The following is a 19226-nucleotide window of genomic DNA, read 5'->3' on the forward strand; positions in this document are numbered from 1 at the left end:
TGATGTGCATTGACAGGCTGTAGAGAAGAAAATGTACATTGGATGTGACAACATCTATGTAGTGTGTGTGTATGTGTGTGCTGATAGGACCTGCAGGTATCTATGACATATACACAGCTGCCTGTGAAACCCCTTTCCTCCCTCCATTCCTTTCTTTGAATCCAAGCCTATTATGTCATTATATTTCACACCTCCTTGTCCTAGCCTGAAAACAAGTCTGTTTGTCTGTCTGGAGACAGATAAATAGCACCGAGGCAATCCCTCTGTGGCTACTTTAGTCCCACCGCAACTTTCTCTTGACCTCCTTCACATCAATGTTTGTTAGTTTTTATTGGCAGGATTAAGGAGTTGAGCTACCGCGAGGGATTTTCTGACTACCCTCTGCATTTTTTGTTTCGCTCATATTTGCATTTCCAGCTGTCGTGCTTTGTAGCACTCCTCACTGTCATGGATCACAATTCATAGCACCGAGCTGAGCAGGGGGGGTATTGAGCTTCCACCAGCAGGGATTGTGCAGTCAGTACCTGTCACATCAACGGATGAAGTGAACAAGTGCACACTTCAAAGTGCAGCGGAGAGTGTAAGAATCGCAAGTTGCCCATGTTGATGTCTCCCATCTAGAGCATTTCACATTTAAAGCTTAAAGGCAAGCCTGAGGCCTTTAATACTCACACACTGTAGTCTGACATGAGAGTAAAGAGGGAGGCATTTACACACATGCAGCACATGTGGGTACACAAAGACATACTCATTCACAGTGAAACACACACACCTCCACATGTGAGGAGCTCACACAGATGAAACGCTTTCTGTCATCAGTGAAGGAGGAATTAGGGGTTATTCCCCCCCCAGCTCAGGGATTAAAGTTGCATCGTGAATATTTAAAGGAGATTTATCCAGCATTTCTACCAAATCACTTTTTCAAGTGAAACCGGATGACAGCATGAGTTTATCAAATTATACAAAAATGGTGGCGTGCTCAGCTAAAAGTTAGAGTTATGGATTTTCAATCCAATAAAAATACAGTGACATAATGAAAAGTAGGCTATAGGGCCATGTTTGACTTTTCAAAGGCTGACACAGACTGGATGTTTTTCCAACAAGTGCCTTAAACTTGCATTCTTTCTAATAGCCAGAAGGGGGCGACTCCTCTGGTTGCCTAAAGGAGGCTGATTGTATAGAAGTCGCTGAGATAATGAACCTACTTCTCACTTGATTTATTACCTCAGTAAACATTGTAAACATGAGTTTATGGTCTCAATCTCTAGTTTCAAGTCTTCTTCAATACAGCATGATGTTCATTTAGTAAATTATGATCCCATTTAGAGTCAAATAGACCGTAAAGCAGGGTATTCTTTAGGGCGTGGCTACCTTTTGATTGACAGGTCGCTACCGCGGCGTTCTCCGGTCTGGGAGTTGTTTTTCGATTTCAACTTTTGACCCTTTCAAAGTGTTATTTTCAGTTCATCAATGTTAACCGTAAGCTTTTTGGTCACCTGAAAACGTCTTATTCAGTGTTTGGTTTTACTTAGCTCCACCCTTTCATGTCACCATAACAACTAACAACAATCACCATTTTTCTTTTGTACGAGTGAAATGACCACGGAAAACAGGTCCATTTCCGTTCTACTCCTATTCCATTTCTATGGGAAATCCATTCAATATTCAAATATTTTAGTCTGGACCAAAGTGGTGTACCAACGACATGCTGTTCCTATTGAGCCTATGATGTCACTCCTTAGTACAGTAGATCAATAATGTATAACGCATGCTGCAGGCCTGACAGTTCAAGGTCCTCAGATGATTTACTGTATGTCTTCACTGTGTATGGGGAGATGCACATAATGTACTGCAGTGTGGGGGGTCAATCTATGCATTATGTAGATCTACACCACTCCTCCTCTCTCTTTTGAATCTTCCTTCACTCACTCTCTTTAAGGGTAATGTAGAGGAACAGCTGTTCAGGGTGAGGCTCTCTGGGGGCTGGGATGTTCCCGCATGGAAAGTGTGTGATTGTGGTGTACACTCTGAAAGGTACAGGACGATCCCTCCGCTCTAAAGCACATCTGCTAACACAGAGGACTTTCACGGCCCTCTCTTTTTCTCCCTCCATCAGCCCCACCGCAACTCTGTGAGTCTAAGTAGGGCAGGCTGCCCCATATAGACTCGCAAACACACCCATGCTGACAGAGGTCAGGTTGATCTCTGGAGGTTACACTATAGTGGATGAGCAATACAACTACTCATCTCTGAGCTCCCCTGCTGGGAGAGGACGCAACAACACCAAGGAGGTGTTAAAGATAATTTTAATAGGGCTGAAATAAGGATGTAAATAATCACCCGTTTAACCAACATTAAGAATTTTAACCGATTAATGCTATCGGTTGGACTGGGGGGCAGCGGCAGGGCGCCGCCGGGAAGAGAATGGAGACCTACGCTCTGCTGGTGCAAACCTCGGGCTGGACTGACGGCGGGACTGCGGCGGGATTACGGTGGGACTACGGCGGGGCCGCCGGTGTCCCGTCCCGACATGTGCTTCTGTAACTTATTCCGCGCACCCCGGACTGGATCCCGGCAACAGACCAGAGGATGTTCCCACTGTAACGTACTGGCGGAGGGTGTACCCACTGTAACGTACTGGGGGAAGGTGTTTCCACTGTAACGTACTGAAATCTTGTGAGTCGTTGTTTTTACTGCTTAATAAGAAAGTAGAGATAAGCCCAACCCAGCTGACTCCCCAGTAGGAACATAATGTTTCTTGCTACATTCTCAAAATAATAACAGAGCCATAACTGCCCTGTTTCAAAGAGAAGTTGATGTGTCATCATGGCATATTGGAATCAGTTTGTAAATGATCTATAGTCCATCTGGAGTGAATAAGGTTAAGGAAGTGAATCACTACATGCAGAAATTAAAAAAGGCATAAAGACCTTGCAGATTTGTCATTGATCATATCTTTAAAGACATTATTATGGGAAAATGTGGTGGTTTCTTCAAAAAAACACCAAAACAATATTTTCTTATTATAAATTTGATATGTTTTCTTTTAATCTTTTATTCATAAATATAAATTTAACAATAAATACCTTATATTATACATTTGTTTAGTGTGATAAACTTCTGACTCTTGTTATTGTTATACTGAATGTGAATTATGTTCTATGTTTAATAAATAAAAATAGTAGAGATAAGTATCCAACTAGCGCAAAATAACATCACGGGTTGGTTTTCCTTTCGTCACAATTTTCTGAGTCACCAGCCGCCACTGGTACACATACTTTGCTAATAAAGCTGAATCTGATTTCTAAATGTGCAAGATTTATTTTTATATATATATATTAATTTTATATGATGATGATGATGCAATGTAGTAAGCTGACAAGCTTCTGCCGTGCTATCTCTATCTGCCTCCTGAAGTGCATCTCCTTTCATGTTTGGAACCAGACTTCAGTCAGCGTTTAGTTCTGGAAGAGAAGCTATGAAATACTGATAGCTGGCAAACATCTTTAGAGAAGGCAAAAATTCCCTTTATTCCCTTTTCTATGTGTATTTTTAAGCCCCAGCAAGAGGGCAAAAAGAAAAACTGGTTCCTCTCGTTTTCCCTTTCCCAAAAAGGAATGAGTAATAAATAAATCTGTTTTGTAACCAAGGAAGCCCATCTCTCAGAAGCAATAGAAAATCATTTCCCTGCAGCACACACTAATCTCTAAGCTTTACATTGTGAAAAACCACCGCCTCCAAAGGTTACAGCCAGGATGACTGAGAGTCTTGTTCTCTCAGAAAGCTGCTAAGATATAAGAATATCTGAAGAAGGAAATAACACTGCACGTAATATAAAAGGCTGCGAGGGACAGGAATAGAAAGGGATAAAGAGTAGCAGTTAGACATTAGAGAAGAGGTTTAGTTCAGGCTGGTAAGAAGAAGAAAGAGAAACCCAAAAACCAGGTAAGTGTGTGTTATATATCGGTTTATTAGCACAAGGTGCAGGCAGACAACAGAGAGAGGCACGTCTATAAAAAGGACACTGAGATAGATACCCTTTAGAACAAACACATACAAGAGGCTGGATCTAAACCTTATGGCACATATAGGATGTTTATATGCATCTAGTAAGTAACATAGGGAAAATCAACTTATAATATTGAGTACATCGCACTGTAGGGTGAAAAATCTGCTCTACTGTTGTTGTGTCTGTAGCTGATCTTGACCTCTGACCCCTGAAAACATCTCTATGGAGGTCTTCAGTGATCTTCTGTATGACGGCGTAATAGGGCCATTGTAGGTAAAAAAAAATAATTACGGAGACGGGGAGATGGGCAATATTCCGAGAAACAACTCTGAGATTAAAGTCATAAATTTACAGGATAAAAACTTGGATATTCTGATATTATTAAGTCATAAAGTTGTAAGAAAAAACCTCAGCAATTTGCTGGATAGTAAAGTCGTAAATTTACTAGAAAAACTCGGAAATTTGAAAGATTATAAAATAGGAAATTTGAGAGAAAAAACTTGCGAGATTATAAAGTAATAAATTCACGAGGAAAAAACTTGGATATTCTGAGATTATAAATTCATAAATTTGCGAGAAAAAACTCAGGAATGTGCGAGATTATAAAATCATGATATTATGAGGGGGAATATTACCCCCCTCCCCCGGCTCTGTAATTTATTTGTTTATTTTCTTACCTACAATGGCTCTAATTTGCGGTCGTACTTTTTCCCATTTACAGCCATGAGAAGATCTGAGGCGTAGCATACGTGTTACAATTAGTGTTGCCGTGGCTGCTATAAATGCACACACAGATGGAAGAGTGTTCATGTACAAATCACACTTTGAATTTTCATTCTGCTCGGCCGATGACTTGTTACATTATGAAAAAAAACAGCCCTGCTGGCAAGCCACAGATCATTACTACACCTCATTCACAATTTTTTTTCTTTAAGGGTCAGTTCAACCGAATATTAAAACTGCCACCATCCTAATATAATGGAGGTGAATTATATTTGTGGTACTCAAGAAGGAAAAAAAAAATATTTGTCTTTCTAGAAACGGACTGGTTTCTAATCCAGAAACCTCTCTGTCAACTGTTTCCATAGGGATTATTTCTTTGTTAGAAAATAAGTTCCAATGACAACGGTTAACACCTCTCCGTGCGTCCAAACAACGATATTTTGATCACATGAAAGCAAAAAACAATATGGTTTTGATATTAGTATTGATATGTTTGCATATTTTGTGAATTGAATATGAGTTTGTTGCACTAACTGGTGGCTAACAGGACCCTGTCATCTCAATGATAAAATTGATTTTAAAATGTTTGAATGATGGAATTCATTGCTTATACACTGACAATATACAACAACAGACACAACAAACACACAGCGTTATTAGGAAGCAAACACGGAAGTAAGTGTAAAAATTAAATGGGACATATTGTGCTCATTTTCAGGTTCATACTTGTATTTTGGGTTTCTACTAGAACACGTTTACATGCTTTAAAGTTAAAAAAAACACATTATTGTTCTTCTCCTGTCTGTCTGAATATACCTGTATTCACCCTCAGTCTGAAACGCTCCATTTTAGCGCCTGTCTCTTTAAGAACCCCTCCTGAAAAAGCCCAGTCTGCTCTGATTGGCTTGTGAGAAAAATATGGTGCACCTTTTCAAACGTAGTTCTCAAGCTGTGGCACCTGTGTCCGATCGGCACTTGAAGCTGTTGTTGGCAGTTACTCATGTTGTTCCCTCCTATCTAGATCCTTGCTTGTGTTGTACGAACTCTCAGATGTATGTCGCTTTGGACAAAAGCGTCTGCTAAATGGAATAGAAGAATTGTAAACTTTCACAGATACCCAAATGTATGTAAACAAGCACTGAGAAAGTGAGTTTTTCATGATATGTTCCCTTAAAACAATAATTCAAAATGATCAGATTAAAGAGGACCTATTATGCTTTTGTGCTTTTTCCCTTTCCTTTAGTGTGTTATATATTTTTTTTATGCATGTAAAAGGCCTGCAAAGTTATATAGCCCAAAATCCACGCCAAAGGGAGTTCCTCTCCCCCACAGAAACACTGCTCCTGAATTACCTGAAACGCCATTTCTTCCGTAACGTGGTTATGTCACCAAGTAACACACTTTGCCTAGCAGCTAGTTTGGCACGCCCTCAAACAAAGCGGAGCTGGAGCGGAGTCTGAAGAGCCAAAATAAAGTGTTTTTTTTGAACATTACAGCATTTAAACATGTTCTAGTAGAAACCCAAAATACAAGTATGCATCTGAAAATAAGCAAAATAGGTCAGTTAAAGAGGACTTAAAAACTAACAACAACATTACGGTGAGATGGAATAGAAGGCAGCTCAAAGACTACTGGGACATTCCTTACATTGAGTACATTAATGATTGTCCATTGGAGGTTTGGCTTTAGTATTTACTTCTCTATCTATTTGGTTAAAGGAAGATTGTGCAAAGCAGATTTTGAAGAGAGGTGATCATCAAAGAGGGCTGAAGCGTTAAAAAGCATTTAATTAAAAAGAAGAAAAAAAAATACAGATAGTCCTTGGGTGGGTTAAAATGTGTGTGTTGTTTGTTTGTTTGTGTGCAAATGTGTGCTGGTTGCTGGGTGGTGACGGATCGGCCTAGCAGCGCTGGCGACTCAGTTTGAGAGCTTTCAGACAGGAAGACAAGGGCTGGCTGCTGGCTGCTGGCTGTGCCTGTGTGTGTGTGTTTGTGTGTGTCTGTGTGTGCCTGTGTGTGTGTGTGTGAGAGGACATGAACTTATGAACTTACTGTCTGCTTCAGTGTAATAGCGAGACAGAAAGGGAGAGAAACCAGAGGGGCTACAGATGTGCATGATTTTTATCATTCTGATGTATTTGTTTATGCCACAGCAGGCTGTTATACACATAAAGCTGAATTGATTCTGTTTTTTAAGAACATAATTGTTTGAGAACATAATAATGAATATATAAATAATAGTGGTAATTCTAGTCCAAGAAGAATCACAGACAAAGACAAACCAAAACCAAAACAACAAATTGAATTTCAAATGCGACTGTGTGTACGTCCCTGTGTGTCAGAGACACCCAGTTTGCCCAGCGGAGTGAGTCACAGTGTGCCAACACATGATGTGGAGGAACAACGTGTGCTGGAGTCAGGACAGCATAGCATGGCTGGGTGTGCGTGTGCACATCTAATGCTTTGTGTGTGAGTTCTGTCATGAGTGAAAGTAATGTGGTATCCTGTCCACAACCTCAGACTGTCTCCTTCATACCGCATCAGAGGAGCCATGGATAGTGGGAGTGTGTGTGTGTTGGGAGAGGGGAAGAGGTGCACAGAAGCGGAAGCACAGCTGATTGACAGTCGGCATGGCGATGGAGGCGGGTTCTAGTCCTCTGAAGCATTGGGGGGATTGGGAAGGGAGGAGAGAAGCGAAATAACAGAGAGAAGAGAGAAGTGGAGTACAAAAAATGGTGATGACAGGAATGGAGAGGAAGAGAGTAGAAAAAGTAAAATAAGTGCATCAACGAAAGAAGAAGTGGCATAAATGAAAACAAAAAAAAGAGCATAAATATAAAAATAAATGTATTTATGCAGAGGAAGAGGAGAGGAGGGTATGAGGGGGGAAAAGGGAAGAAAGCAGGTTAGTAAAGCTGTCACAAAATCAACTCGTCTTAATGTCAAATACTTGACCAACATGAGAAACGCCACATTTATTTTATTCTGATCTTCTTTTATCATCTCATATTAACCCTGTCTCCTACAAAATTACACTACCACACAACTAAACTGTATTCTCACTTACGTTTCGAGGGAAACTATTTTCTCACGAATTACGGGACACGTGGTTAGCGTTGTGAATTGAAACTAAACAAAAACGGAACAAAACTACTTTAGGCAACAAAACTCCTGGGGGAAAGCCCAGCGTTTTTGTTTGACCCATCCACGACCCCTCCGCCCGTAGTGGACTTTCTCACTTGTTACACTCGTTATTATTAAGGCTGTCAATCAATTAAAATATTTAATCGTGATTAATTGCACATTTTTTTATCTGTTCAAAATGTACCTTAAAGGTTAAAGGGAGATTTGTCAAGTATTTAATACTCTAATCAGCATGGGAGTGGACAAATATTCTGCTTTATGCAAATGTATGTTTATATTTATTATTGGAAATAAATGAACAACACAAAACAATGACAAGTATTGTCCAAAAACCCTCACAGGTACTGCATTTAGTATTCAAAAAATGCTAAAAAGAAAAATGCTACAACCTCCGAAAGATCAATTGTGTTAATGCGTTAAAGAAATTAGTGGCGTTACTAATGCGTTAACTTTGACAGCTCTAGTTATTATACGGCGTAACATTCATTAGCGGTTGCTCGATATAGTACGTCACCTGCTCTGCGTGTCGCTCGTACATCACTTGCTGCCATCCGCAGACAAATTTATGATGTGTCAAAGACAAACGTAATCCACGATAAAATCCTTCCAAACGTAATTGAGAATGTAGTTTAGCTGTATGGGAGCGGAACTTAAGAGACAGGGCTGTTTATATTGGTCAAATATTTGGGAGGATATTCATATACTTGTGTCTTTATATGCCATGCAGAAAGAAGCGCCACGCACGGAGCATGCAGCATGCATACATACAAACACACATCTGCATTTGCTCTGTCAGGATCCAGCTTACGCTCTCAATTCTCTGACCCAGTTACTACTTATACCGCCTGCGTCCTCTCCCATGGGGTCTGCTGGAGCAACAGTGATGAATGGATCCAAGGCCAGATGCTCTGCTTACTAAAGTAGGCCCACTGGAAACAATTATATCACACCTCACACTGTACCCTTCTATTACTGCTGCAGTGTGGGAAATCAAAACTTAAACAGAGCATCCTTCCAGTATTTCTCTCTATCAGAAACACACACACACACATGCACAGATACAGCACCGTAACCATGGTAACACAAGCCACCCATGCCATGCAAACAGCCAGACAGCTAAAGTGGTGAGCATGCCAACACAGACGTCTGATTTACATGCCGATCACTCCTCCCACTGTCACCGACAACCATCCCAGCGAGGCTCCCAGTCATCTCAATGGACGACACTCAGTACATGAAAGATGGCAGTGGGCAGGTTTGACAGCTTTATCCTTCCCACAGTGCACTTGTATCAAGCTGGCAGAGGGAGCCAGTTTCATTCCTTAGTAGACAATGTAGTTGTTTTGGATTTAAAAGAGACGCTCCGGCAATTTAGAACTGCGCTTCCATAAAGCTGGAGGAACTGAGCAGGCAGAAAAGAATGGTCAAAGGGCTTAAATAGCCTGACTTCTGATGGGTCTAACTAACACTATTCGTCACTCTAACAGTACTCTTGGAACGACAGTAGCTCAGTCTGGAGGGACTTGGCTTGGGCTGCCGGTTGAAGTCCAGCATAGACTACAGTACAGATTGTGGACTAGTAGCTGGAGAGGTGCCACTTCACCTACTGGGCTATGCCGAGGTGCCCTTGAGCACGGCACCCCTGACGCAGGGCTCGAGCTTCAGAACGTCCCGAAAAAAATATGATGAAAATTAATTTTGGGACGAATTTGGGACGAGAGTTGAAAGAAAAAAATACCCGTTACATTAGAATGAACGGCGATGAAAATGACTGCACATTTTGTGCAGCACACCGTTATTATTAAACCTCCCTGACAACATAAACTCACACTCTGTCAGTGCCCGACTGTCACGCATGTACACACACATGACATACTGCCAGCCTGTGACCTCACGACAGCCGCAGCAGCAACGGAAAACAATTCCAAAGTCAATGAGGTAAACTCTCTAATATTAACGTTGCCGGTTAGCTAACGTTAGACTGTTCGATGTTAACGGTAACGTTACAGTTAACGCTTGCTAACGAGTCAGCAGCCAGTGTTTGTATTTACAGTGTGTGAGCTGATGATAACGTTCTGTTAACAAGCAGTTAAAACTCCACAACAGCTCAAATCATGTTACTAATGTCACTTATTTACTGACTCATCTTCATCCCCTATGGATAATAAGGCTGCAAAAGAGATCTCTCCATCACATTTTAGGCCCATTTAGCTCATTTTGGTGTATCAGCGACATGTTATCAATAGATAGTCCGTTGACGGATGCTACAAGCTGAAAGTGAATGCATCTGCTCCATGAAGAGTCTCAGCTCAGAGTAGCAGGTGTCATATTTCACCCACACTGGACGAGAGAGTTTTGACAGACCAAGAGATGGCAGATGATTTGGTGTCGGTCACAGCCGGTGAGCACGGCACCAGGTAGAAACATGAAAGCTGGACCAGAGAGGCCAGGCACACAGCCACCTGACGGTAAAGATCAAAGTAAACGCTCTACACATATTCATCTTTCCTTGTAAAATATCCGGTGTAATCGGTAACACCGGTGTTGTCACAAGTTTATCAACCGGTGGGAAAATTTCCTCACCGTCACATCCCTAAGGTTAACCACACACAAAACAAGCTTTGACTATATGAGATTTCAGCACCGCCAATTTGTTGCATTTCTTTCTGCTTTTACTGAAAAAAAAAAAAAAAAAAGTCTGAAAATCTCCCTTTACCATTCAAGGCTGAAGTGGATTTGCGTGTTGTCAGTGGAGGAGACCTCATACTAATTCATACAGCCATGCAAAATCCTTTCACTGCTAATGACATGCACAGCAGCTCTGCAGTTTGAAATGGAACGGCTGCATGACGACAAGAAAAACTGAGGAACAGGAGTATGTATAGAGCAATTATATTAAAGCTGAGAGATGGAGGGAAAAAAAAGAGAGGAGACCAGACTATTGAAAAATAAAATCCGATGAGCTGATTTTCAAAATGTACCATGCATAAAACACACACACATACACATACACACACAGAAGAAGGAGTTCGTCTCTCAGTCTATTTCAGTAGAAGCAGACAGCCAGAGGGGCAGAGGGAGCGCTTGTTCATTAGACACAATAAATATTCCTCTCTAGAGCTGCATCTCTTCTCTGTGGCTAATTATCTCCAATAAGAGATAACACTAGAACAATCTATTCACATCAGAAGCAACCAAAGGACTGCTGAGTACAAGCTTCAATTGCCGTGTGATTCCATTTATTAAAAGGAGTGCGATTGGTATTAACGGGGCGACAATTTGACAATCTCCTGTTGTCAATTAAGATTCATTTTCATGCACTGATTATGCAAATTACCTACTTTACATTCACAACTGATTGAAAATTAAGTCTTTACTGATTAGCTCGCTTCCTGAGCTGTAGAAAGGCTGCTGTGCAAAGTTGCAATGGGTGACACGTTAAATCACAGATTTTTAGAATAAAAACATATGGACTATACAACGGGGTCCCGCCTACCTCACTCATAAAAGGTGAACAGCCTACGTAAGGCCAGCAGATAGCTGTAGATGAGCCGGTTAATAGTTTACATTCAAAAACATATGATAAACTCAACAAATATTCAACTACTGTAAAGCATATGAGTTAGTTAGACACAATGCAACTGGAGCATCGTATGACAACTAGTCTCAAAAGTGACCATTTTTCTGAGTAATTTTACTTCTTAAACACAATTTTAGACTGCTACTTTGGGGGGCGTGCCGACCGCCATCTACTTTAGTAATGCACTGACTATGGATAAGTGCCTCATACAACCCCACTTCAAAACACTTGAACTATCCCTTCAATTAAAGCCACCTTGTTTTGGATCTTTATCTTAGCTTCCATAATGAGTCATATTTCCGATTAAAAGGGAGTATGTGGTGAGGCATAATTACAAGAGGGTTATTATCAAATCCTTTAGATGTGATTGGATCATTTAAAAGCAGTTGTGGCTTAGTGAATATGGCGCAGAACAGAGCTGTACAGACATAGCTGAAGAGTACTGTTCGCCTCACCTAAGTCTTTCTCACCTACAGAGGTCAAAGACACAGAGAGTAACCTCAGTTTTTTCTGAGATCCTGGCTATGGCCCTGACTACCTGTGATTTCACTTCAGGATGCCTGAGTCAGGTCAGTGGTTTTTCTATACTACAGTACCACTATGGAGCATCGATGGTAGACGTTTTCAAATCATACATATAGCAGTTTTAAGAACATAATATGAATACATTTACTGTTTAAAACAAACAAGAACCCAAAAGAATAACGTGGCTCCAGTGTTTCCCAGGTAGATCATATTTTTCATCTTTATTTCTATGCCTTATTCTCTTCAAACTGAACTACTCAGATTGAACAGCTGGGTGGATTGTAAGAGCAGCAGCCTTGTTCTGAAGAGGACATTGAAAGGACGTTGGAGAGCAGTGAGAGCAGCTCACATCCTGAAAGGCTACTAATAATACACACAATACACACACACACACGCACACAACCGAACTGAGGTGAAGAACAAGAAGGAAGTAAACAAGGTCGAAAGACAAGAAAAGACTAACAGCCCATGATCGGTGGAGGAGGATGACCCGGCGGCCTTACCGACGGCAGAGAGAATTGTGGGATATGTCTTACCAGGCTTTTGCACCCCATGAGCTTCCTGCTCTCCATTCTCCAACGTAGCACCCGCGTCTGCACACACACACACACACACACACAGGCAAACACATTACTATCCATCTGAGTGCTAATGGCTTGACGAGATAGAAAATCAAAGTGTATGATGGTATTGGTTTGTACAGCGGAAATATGACAGTCTGCGCCTGGCATTAAATGGAAACCACTGACCCTGACTGGGCCCTGGATGTGCCAGTTAATAGCACACAGGCCCGCTGTGGTCAGACTGGGGCAGGCAGAGGGCAGCACGTATTAGCTGGTGTCAGTGTGGGCGTCTGAAGGAGGTGATATTGTGTGACATCCGACTGCTGAATCACTGCACTTTAACGTGCGTATCAGACACACACACACAAACTGCAACAGCTTTATAACGAGGCTCTGACATGCAAGGACATGAATCAATCAATCAAGTATATCAATATATATATATATATATAGCATTCATAGACATGCACAGAAATATACATGCACACACACAGGACTCATAAATGGACTGCTTTTATCCAAGCCCTAAGTGTTCCAATCTGGCCTCTGGTTCACCCATAGACTCAATACTCACACACAGCGATCCTGTGGTTATATGATTCTTTTATCTTTTTACCCTTCCAAAAAGATAAATGAATGAATAAATAAATGATTCGATAATTAAATAAATATGTCATTAAATGTTGCGAAAATAATATAAAAATAAATGTAGCCATTAACTAATTGATCAAATGTGACATAAATTGATATTTCTGTTGTAATTTGCTTCTTTATTTACTTACCTTTGTATTAATTCCTTTAGTTATGTACTATTGTTTAATTTTCCATTTTATTTATTTATGTATTTATTTTTATCAAATTTTACATTTATTTATTTATTTATTTTGTATTTATTTATTTTTGCATTTATTTTGTATTTATTTTATACTTATTTTAAAATGTATGTATTTGTTTATTTATGTATTTATCTATTTATTTATTTCCGCACACTTTTCCTTTTGCATTTCACCCCTTATTTATTTCCCAAATATATTTATTTCTGTATTCTTTTCTTTATACATTTCTGCCTCATTATGCAAAATACAAAGGTAAATAAATAAATACATTTAAAAATAAATAAATGCATAATAAATGAAAAACAAATTTAATACAAAAATAAATAAATAAATAAATAATAAATATATGCAAAAATAAATAAATAAACAAATGAGAAATTAAACAGAAGTGTAAATAAATAGGGGAATTAATACAAAGATACATAAATAAAAAAGCTAATTAAATTAAATTTATGTCACATTTTATCAATTCATTAATGGCTACATTTATTTTTAATATTATTTTTGCTACATTTAATGACATTTATTCATTTATCGAGTTATTTATTCATTTATTTTTTATTTTGTCAGGTTCCGTCCTCCATAATCATTAGCCGTGCAGCATACAGTATGTTACCATGGTGATCTACCCAGGTTAAAAGTGAGCCAGCTCTGTACATACAGGCCACAGGACTCACTATTTCTCTCTTTCCAATCCAATCCAATCCAAATTTATTAATAAAGCACATTTAAAAACAACAAAAGTTGACCAAAGTGCTGTACAATAATACATAAAAATCATAAAAGCAACACAATAAAACCAACAGGACATTAAAATAATAAAAGCGTTAGGACCAATAGGAAAGGAAAAAGGATTAAAAAAGGCAACTCTCATGCCGAGCCAAAAGCCAAACACACACAGACTAACAAAAATGCATGCAGGTACATGCAGCCACAAAGCTGCAAAACAGAGACTCTTGATTCTGCAGACAGTACATGTGTACACATATATACAGTACACACACAACTTAACACATTCACGTGTAGTCATGCAAAAACCCACATGCACACACAGGGTATGATTCATTTGTGTCCACACCAACACGCAGGACACCACAGATCAAAAACAAGAGCACAGGACACTCATCAAACACACATCGGTCATCATGAGTGCACATTACGTGTGCATCAGGGCACCAAACCAACAACAAAAAACAAATCTTCCTTCGTCTCGCTCTCCTGCTGACAGAGGACAATAATGTGTGGACTGCCTCGCCCTGCTGTTTGGCACTCGGTGTGTCAGCATGTCTGCATTTGTCCGAATGCACACAGCGTGCCACAGTTGATCACCGGCAACACCACCCACGGCCCGTCCCGCGGCTCGCTGTCACCGACTGAGTGCCCACACACAGTCTGACTGTCTGACCAAAGTGTCTGGGTAACCAAAACAGGGCCGAGAGCTGAGTCAGCCCCGGTTATCTGTCACTTCCTTTTATCTGCTTATTCACTCAGCTGTTTATTGGATCCCTCTATCTGCTTACTTATCTTCCTACATACCTATCTGTGTGTGTATACCTCTCATGTGTTACTGCTTTAGGGCAAACTAACCGAGCTTAATAAAAGATATCATATCTTCTCTCACACTATAAAAAGTCAATTTTGAGCAAGAAGTGGTGTTCCTATAATCAACAAACCCCTGGTAGCTCTTGACCTTTCAGAAAAATATGCAGACTTCATTTGAGTCTCTTCTGAGTGTCACTTTATTTCTATCCGTGTAACAGTTCTGTTTCTCTTACACATGTATATCAAGGCTCTTTTGAGGCCATTTATGTTGTAATACAGTAAAGCAAAAAACAAAATGACTTTGTTTAGGAGGTGAGTCTGTGTTAACGAAGCATAGTGTGTGATTTTTTACAATCAGTCTGTGCAAAATGCAATACCATAAACCTATGTTTTACTAGTTTTGGTTATCTCATGACTCATGATTGTAATTGTTTCAAAACCAAAATCAAAAACTTTGTATCAGCCTAATATTCATACAGCAATGCTATAATAAAATATACTACATGAATGCAATCAATAACTGTACCAGTTGTACAAGGCCGCGCCCCGTTTTGGGGGATAGAAAACCGAAGATCTCATAGACTTCAATGCAATTTGACGTATGTTTGGATTGTAATTTTGACATGTTCCTATGTATTCATCTCTTGTTAAACAAACGTTTGTTTTATACACATGTCTAATAATTATTTTGCGATCTTGCCTGAACCTGAGTGTTTGAGATACGTTAATAAATTAAGGTTGATCGCCGTCATGTCCCTTCAGTCTTCCCCCGTCCAACTCAGTGGCCGGATATTGCTGATCCAGACTTCTCTACATATCTAATTGAATCCCGTTAGGCTAAGTGTTGTCTGTAAATAATCAGCCTGTTAGTAACAAACTGTTTGATCTATAGGCTGAGATTTAGTTGGAGATGACAATCTCATGCTGCTATAACGTTAATATATGACTGTATTACTGCAGCAGCCTTCCACTCAAACCAATGTTAGCTAGCCATGCTAGTCATTGAAACCTGCCTTGGCGGAGGTCTGTGCTCTCCGAGTGCACTTCTAGTTTTTCTGATAAGTTTGGTTTTAATTAGTTATTTGCTAAATAGCTTAGCAACATTTCCACTGACAGTAAGGTTAGCCAGCGCTTTGCTTGGGACACAAGTGCACTAGTCGTCTGGGATATTCAAAGCAGTGACCGCTACTCTGCTTATCTTCAGGCTACTATCTTCCCTACGGCTGAATGACACCCCAGCAGATCCAAAATGGCAGCAAGTGTCCAGCGGTGCCTGATGCTATCAGTCATTTAGGAGCAGCTGGAGTTCATGTTACATAACACAGATTCTCATCCCGTTCAGGATGGAATCAGATACAGAAGTGAACATAATGTTAAGTCAAGTAGTATGGATGGATATTAACTGAGGTTTGAGTTACACAGCAGGTTTTATACTGTCATAAATATTCCTGTCAATCCAATAACCTGCTATATTAATACAAAGTGTGCCTCTCTCCGTCTGTGGTAGCAGAAGAACCCTGTCCTCTCTACACTGAATTGGCATCATCTAGCATAGTCAGCATTGACGAGCATCCTTGCTCCGTCATATCGGTCTCACCTGCCCTGGTGTCGTCGTTGTCCAGCAGGGGCACGTAGTCTGTCTTCCCCACCGTCTCCCCGACCTGGTCGTCGAAGGCCTCCGCCTCCAGCTGAGCCACAAAGTCCCTCTCCACCAGGCTCTCTGGGCCCGGCTGGGGGACGCTGTCCGTCAGCGCGTCGCTCAGACTCAAGTCTAACTCCGCCATGGCTGCACAAAAACACAGACAGAGGAATAAATAAATAAACAGTAAACCTGTTATCACCTGTTGAATGATGCTGTCCAGCTCTAAACAAAACTATAAGAAGTCACAAAAGGAGAGAAGAAAATAAAGAACAACAGTGGGTATTCCCTGCCATTGCACACGGTAGCAATCTCTAGTCAGACATATAAACATGATCATAAACTCCCTTATAATCATTCACACATAAAACTGGTAATATGCTGAAAAACAGAATACCAAATGACTTTGTATGATAAGCAATGTGTTTTTCCATCTCAAAATAGTGTACTTCTAAGAGAAATAGTTACAATTATAAATACCAACATATAATTGAAGTAGAAGGGTGCATCCTGTATTCGTATTGTGCCTAACTTTAGTGGATCATAACATATTGGGTATTGTATTTTTCTGCAGATGCTTCGGTTCAAAATGAGACCAACCTTTTCTATGGATGTCAGTTTTTGAACCATGACAAAGGCCAAAATGTGGCCTGCAACAGACTAGGTACGGTTTGTTTTTAGCCTAGCTGATTGCCAGAAATGCCTTTTGCTACTGAAGCAGCTGTTGATCACTTGCAGCCCCTACCGGCCTCTTAAAGGGCCATTCACATGCCGCGTATTGTCCATTGTTGTCAATGTAGACGCGCGCAAGGCACGCTCAAATGCCATTGCAATGCGTAAGCGTTCCCAACAGGGCTCGAGCTTAAGGAAGTCTCGTCGTCCAAGGGCCAAAAAAATGTGACCGGGGAGGATGAAAATTAATTTTGGGACGAGAGTTGAAAGAAAAACACCGTGCATGCAGTTTTAGCCATGATATCTAGTTCTGCTTTTCCCACAGTGTTTCCATATTTTACTGTATGTGTAGTGTTTACCACTTTGGTAAACGTTTTGGTCACCTGCGTAACGTCACATTACTCAGACTACAACAATAAATGCGGTAACTTCCTTCTACCTCCGCATAGGTCTCAAATGAAGCAAATATATTGATTCTTTCAACCAAATATAGTCCAGTTTTAACCTCGACCTCAGACACTGTTGACTTTCAAATCACCAAAATCATGCACGTTGATTAGTAATAATAATGGTAATAATGGTTGCCATTTAAAAAAAAAAACAAGACTATTTCTCCTAATACTGAAAAGTTTCATTCAAAAGACATTTTCGAGTTGCAAAGCGTTTACCCGACATTGGCAGATTAGAAAGGGAAAGAAGAGAGAGGCCGAAGCTGAAATGGAGAGATAAAGATGAAAGAAGTGGAGGTAAAGCTGAGCGAAGGAGGAAGAAATTGAGTGAGAGAAGGAGAGAGATGGAAATGGAGAGGAGAAGTGGTTAAAGGAAGTGAGAATGCAAAATCAATTTGAACCAAAACCCTACGCAATGACAACAGAATAACTAAATTATTGCAGCCCATTGCATCATGCTGCCCATGAAGTCTTAAATCTGACGAGCACGATAAACAAAATCTATTTGGTTTTGACGATCAGGGGGAAATCTGATGAGAACTGAATTGGACCGCAGGCTTGTGTCCTGAGGTGGCATCAAAGCAGCTGCTGGAGCCGTATCAAACCCTGTGATGGCAGGCATCCATCCTGCTGAAGTGCCCCTGAGCAACACACTGAATGTCAACCAGCTGCAAGGCCTGAGCCTGACCTCTGACCTCTCCGGTAGGCATGTAATCAAAAGAAAGTTTATTTTTAATGTTTAATGCCCTTTTCTACCACAAGGAGGCACAGTTTCAGCTGGGAATACGCTGTATGAAAGAAACTTGGTACAACACAGAAGCACAATCTGTACCTAAACAAGGACTCAGACACACAGATCCAAGCAGTCATCAGCTCATCTGGGAGCTCAGCTGACCAATGGCCACCAGGGGAATTTCATGAGTCATGGTGTGTCATCTTCCAACTATAATTCCAGATTATCTCCGGTGCCAGCAGCAGCCAGCTTTTCCCTCTGCTCACTGTGTTTATCTGTCTCATCTCCATCTTTACAACTCTCCTTTTATCGTTTACAGCACACTTTACATCTCTGCCCCGTACAGAACCTCCCCCCTCTCTGTTGAACTTCCTTTTCTTTCACTGTTGAAACAGCAGTTTAGTGCTCAAGGTCTTGCTCAAGGACGATGCAGCGAGAGAACTCATTTGTTGCAAAGCGGATCAATCCTGAGACCTTCAAGTTATTACGATTTCCTTCCTACCTGGCTGCCCTGCCAACCACGCTCATATCAACACGGAAAATAAAACCCTTCTTTCCTTAAATGCAGCCAACAATGAAAGTATATAATTAACCTAAGCCTATTTGACGGCAGCGTACATACCGGTGTTACCACAGAAATTCATTAAAGCTTCAAATGTGAAAAGTTTGAGGACTTTATTCTATTTTTTCTTCTGAGATCAGTCAGCTTCCTCAAACAGATGCAGCCCAAAATCAAATATAACTCCACAGCCCCATCTGCTGGAGTATCTATTCATTACCACAAGAGAACAGGTACAGGTACACTACATCAA

At 40.5% G+C, this 19226-nt stretch overlaps 1 protein-coding gene across 10 annotated transcripts in view; it reads right to left on the reverse strand.

The window, feature by feature from the left end:
* The window catches only part of LOC119480584 (microtubule-associated protein 4), a 123971-nt gene that overhangs the window by 70919 nt on the left and 33826 nt on the right, over positions 1-19226 (reverse strand). For 8 of the 10 annotated variants that reach the window (XM_037756972.1, XM_037756975.1, XM_037756983.1 and 5 more), the window contains exons 2-3: positions 16519-16707; positions 12517-12573 (exon numbers count right to left, since the gene is read on the reverse strand). In XM_037756972.1, coding sequence (XP_037612900.1) covers positions 12517-12573; positions 16519-16705 — 244 coding nt within the window. In that variant the 5' untranslated portion in view covers positions 16706-16707. The remainder of the gene's footprint in view (positions 1-12516; positions 12574-16518; positions 16708-19226) is intronic. The other 2 variants (XM_037756977.1, XM_037756974.1) reach the window with 1 other exon arrangement.

Source organism: Sebastes umbrosus, chromosome 21, assembly GCF_015220745.1.
Source record: "Sebastes umbrosus isolate fSebUmb1 chromosome 21, fSebUmb1.pri, whole genome shotgun sequence".
Classification (NCBI taxonomy): domain Eukaryota; kingdom Metazoa; phylum Chordata; class Actinopteri; order Perciformes; family Sebastidae; genus Sebastes; species Sebastes umbrosus.